Genomic DNA, 3,613 nt, shown 5'->3' on the forward strand with positions numbered 1-3,613 from the left:
TGCATTTTTTACAAAAACATGATCATTGACTATTTGATATCTTACTAGCTTAAAAAATTCCAAAGGATTTTAAACATGAAAGTATAATATATTGCTTTATTAAAAATGACTAACTGCATTGATGTTTATTTTCTCGCCAAGCAATAGTGACTTAAATGGCCCTCCTGAAAATTTTACATTTTGGTAGTTGGTCACTTTCTCCTATACGACTAGATATATAAAAATATGAATAATTTCAAATATTTACTTTCTGAGATTATTTAATTTTGAACAAAATATTAAAAATGGACACAAAGAATAAGCATTTCATTTCCGAATTGTGTTGAGTAATGTACACCATATTGATTTCATTATCTACTCCAAGCCATTTCTTCTCCTTACTTCATCTTTGATAGAAGTGGATCTCGCAATTTTCCCAGCAGGGTTCAATTTGAAGCAGTCCCCAGTCGTAAAGTTCTGATTGCTGTGCTGGCAAGTATGACGCGTCTCGCAAGTCACGTCTCCGGTGCCTTTGTCAACTTCCGGTGTCGGGGGAGCTTGGGCACGATCGGTTTCTGGATTGATTTCCACTTCCTCTCCAGCATAGGTGACTTTGGTTTTTCTCTCACTTGCGTGACCATCTGGATTGCCCTCCTCTTTTATTCCTTCTAACTTCCTCGCTGGCATATTGGTGTGGTGCTGATGAAAGTTCATCAGGCTCTGCGTTGCATTTGGTTGGGTTTGGTGCATCTTTCTCGGCATTGGAGCAGGTTCTGTACGAGCACTATCCATGTCAGATCGTTGGAAGTAGATCAAACTCTTGGCAGAATCTTCGGTTAAACCCTTTGAGATTTCTCTCTTGTTTCTGACCTCGCAAAGATATTGATTATTCTCTTCTTCTTGGGTGTTGTGTCCGTATACAGGATAGTCTTCTTTAAGATCACTAGCGTTATGTCCAACATCTTGTTGGTGACCGGAACATACTTCGTGACTTCCTTGCTGACTTGCATGTTTATTAGTATGTTGATCAGCGTGATGTTTGTTAGAATTGTGATGAGTGTGTTGACCAGATTGTTGCTGAATGTGATGGGCGTTTGCCGCTTGATGTACATTTTGATCCACCTGTTGAGCCAAGAATGGATTTGATTCCAATTTCTGGATATTATGCTGTGTGTATTCAGCAGCGTGTTGGCTACATTGCGGAGTAGTCATCTTTTGAGGGTTTATTTGCTGATGGGCATTTTGATGGGTATGTTGTGTCATGTCAGGTACGTTTGATCTTGCTGTCATCTGTGCGTGAGCATCTCCTGGTTGCACTTGATTAGCTACAGCTGCATTTATTGCATGAGCCAGGGAATCCGCTTGCTGTTTCAAATTCGATTGGGAGTGTTCGTCAACACTTTGCTGCATGCCCGATATACCTGATACCATATTTCCGAAGTTGTTATTTGGGATACACATTGGATTTGAGAAGTGCTGGGGCATTGGGGCATTTGGGGTTGGAGCAGGATTGATGCTCAGATTACCGAATCCACCAGGCATCATACTTGCAGGATTTGGGGGGTTTTGTATGGCTCTGGGGCAGCGATGCTGACAATGTCCGTGGTGACAATTCCTCTGGTTATTGTTAGCATTATACATTGGGTTAGTGTGAATACAATTGGGCTGGTGGCTGTAGTTCTGAAACGAAAAAAGCTCATTGCCGTAAGAATTCAATATAGTAAATTGATCATTATCTTAACATGATTTCGATATTTTTCGAGTCAAATGTAATATTTGTAAAATTGACCAAATGTTTTACGAAGCCCATAGATGGCGGTGGATTTTTGACGTGATTTATTTTAATAGTACCTGCTACAAAAACTTTTTTTTTGTAAAAATATTTATATATTTGACACATTCATTTGCGAATAAAGCAATGGTTAAAGGTAATAGGCATTTTCTTTTAAATGAATAAAGACATTGAAATTGTAATATTTTATTTCATATATTTTGTGTCAGTATGAAGATCTGTTCATATGTATGAATGTGAAACTAGAAAATGGTCCGAAAATGAGTTTTGTATAAAACTAAAGATAATGTTAAAGGCATATCGCTCACTCCTATCATGAACGTCATAAATCAAAAATCGTCAATTTTCAGTTGTGCATATTTTCGGAATGCCCAGAAAATGTTCTACATCCCAGCAAAAGAGGCATAACTTAATATTTACCCGCTACAGGGCAGAAAGTGTTGTTTTTGCATTTTGAAGAAAAGGTATTGTTTAATTATTTTTTTAAATTTACTAAATATATTTCAAATGGAGAAAAAACCTTCAGGTTTTACCTAAAAATATCTTTTTCAAAGCAAAAAGTTCAATGAGTGGCTTGATATTTATTTTTAATACATTGTATTATATTTTCAAACTTTAAAAATGTTCTCCTAAAAAATCAGTTTTTTTGATTTATGACGTTCTTGAAAGGAGTGAGCGATATGTGAGGCCTTAAATATTTTTCAAATTAAATGTTAAAATCTAAAAAAAAAAAAATTAAAACATTTCACCTTAAAATTTATAAATGCAAGTGTTTTATTCGATATATTGTATTTTATACGTATGTACCATAAGTATAAGGATCTGTACTCGTATGTATAAATATGAAAGTATAAAATGCTCCAAAAATTAGTTTTGTGTAAAACTTAAGGGAATATAAGGGCATATATATGTACGTGAATTAATATTTTTCTAATTGAATGTTCAAATGTTTAAAAAAATCCAAACCTGAGGTGAAAGAGGTATCATAGGCATACCGCTTGAAGGCACATTTTGTGGCGGCACTTGTCTCTGCATATTTATAACATTGCCGACGTCACACGGCTGCGTGCTGTTCATCCCGTCTCGTGTAGTATTCATATCCTCGGCGTTGTTGTGAACAGTTTCCATATCAAGAAAAATCGGTAAAAATAAACTTGTATATCGTATAAAAATGTAAAAATTCCTCAACTAAAAACATCTGACATTTCAGTCGAACAAAATCGAACGGAAAATTTCAAATATTTTAAATTATACAAATCTAAGTACGTACTCTAAATAACCATTTTACGGATGACGTCGTTATTTAACCAACTAATTAACTAACCACCACGCCGCTTCTCCACAGGGGTAGGCAGAAAGAATATATCTTTGCTGTATCTGGGGTTCCACAACAAAGAAGAGAATTTCCGAAATACAAGTTATTCAAAATAGAGTTATTAGAAATGTATTTCATCTACCGTACACCACTCATATAAAAGACATTTCGCTCACTCCTTTCAAGAACGTCATAAATCAAAAAACTTGATTTTTCAGGAGAACGTTTTTAAAGTTTAAAAATATAATACAATGTTTTAAAAATAAATATCAAGCCACTTATTGAACTTTTTACTGTGCAACAAATCTTTTTAGGTAAAACCTGAAGGTTTTTTCTCCATTTGAAAAATATTTAGTATATTTAAAAAATAATTAAACAATACATTTTCTTCAAAATGGAAAAACAACACTTTCTGCCCTGTAGCGGGTAAATATTAAGTTTAAAATATGCCGCTTTTGCTGGGATATAGTTCATTTTCTGGGCATTCTGAAAATACGCACAACTGAAAATTGACGTTTTTTTATTTA

The 3,613-nt window shown here is 34.7% G+C and overlaps 1 protein-coding gene across 1 annotated transcript; it reads right to left on the reverse strand.

The window, feature by feature from the left end:
* Positions 1-242: 242 nt before the first annotated feature.
* LOC148302236 (uncharacterized) lies at positions 243-2,978 on the reverse strand. Its single transcript, XM_088271929.1, has 2 exons — positions 2,738-2,978; positions 243-1,659 (listed from the first exon to the last, which is right to left on the reverse strand). The coding sequence occupies exons 1-2, from the start codon at positions 2,897-2,899 to the stop codon at positions 355-357; spliced, it is 1,467 nt and encodes a 488-aa protein (XP_088128055.1). The 5' UTR covers positions 2,900-2,978; the 3' UTR covers positions 243-354.
* Positions 2,979-3,613: the final 635 nt, after the last annotated feature.

Source organism: Brachycentrus maculatus, unplaced genomic scaffold (genome assembly GCF_059751285.1).
Source record: "Brachycentrus maculatus isolate JH-2025_06_01 unplaced genomic scaffold, ASM5975128v1 h1tg000471l, whole genome shotgun sequence".
Taxonomy (NCBI): Eukaryota; Metazoa; Arthropoda; class Insecta; order Trichoptera; family Brachycentridae; genus Brachycentrus; species Brachycentrus maculatus.

Coding starts and splice junctions, on each gene's coding strand:
- LOC148302236 (XM_088271929.1), bottom strand. CDS start 2,899: ATGGAAACTGTTCACAACAACGCCGAGGATATGAATACTACACGAGAC. Junction 1,660..2,737: donor TGATACCTCTTTCACCTCAG/GTTTGGATTTTT, acceptor TTTTCGTTTCAG/AACTACAGCCACCAGCCCAA.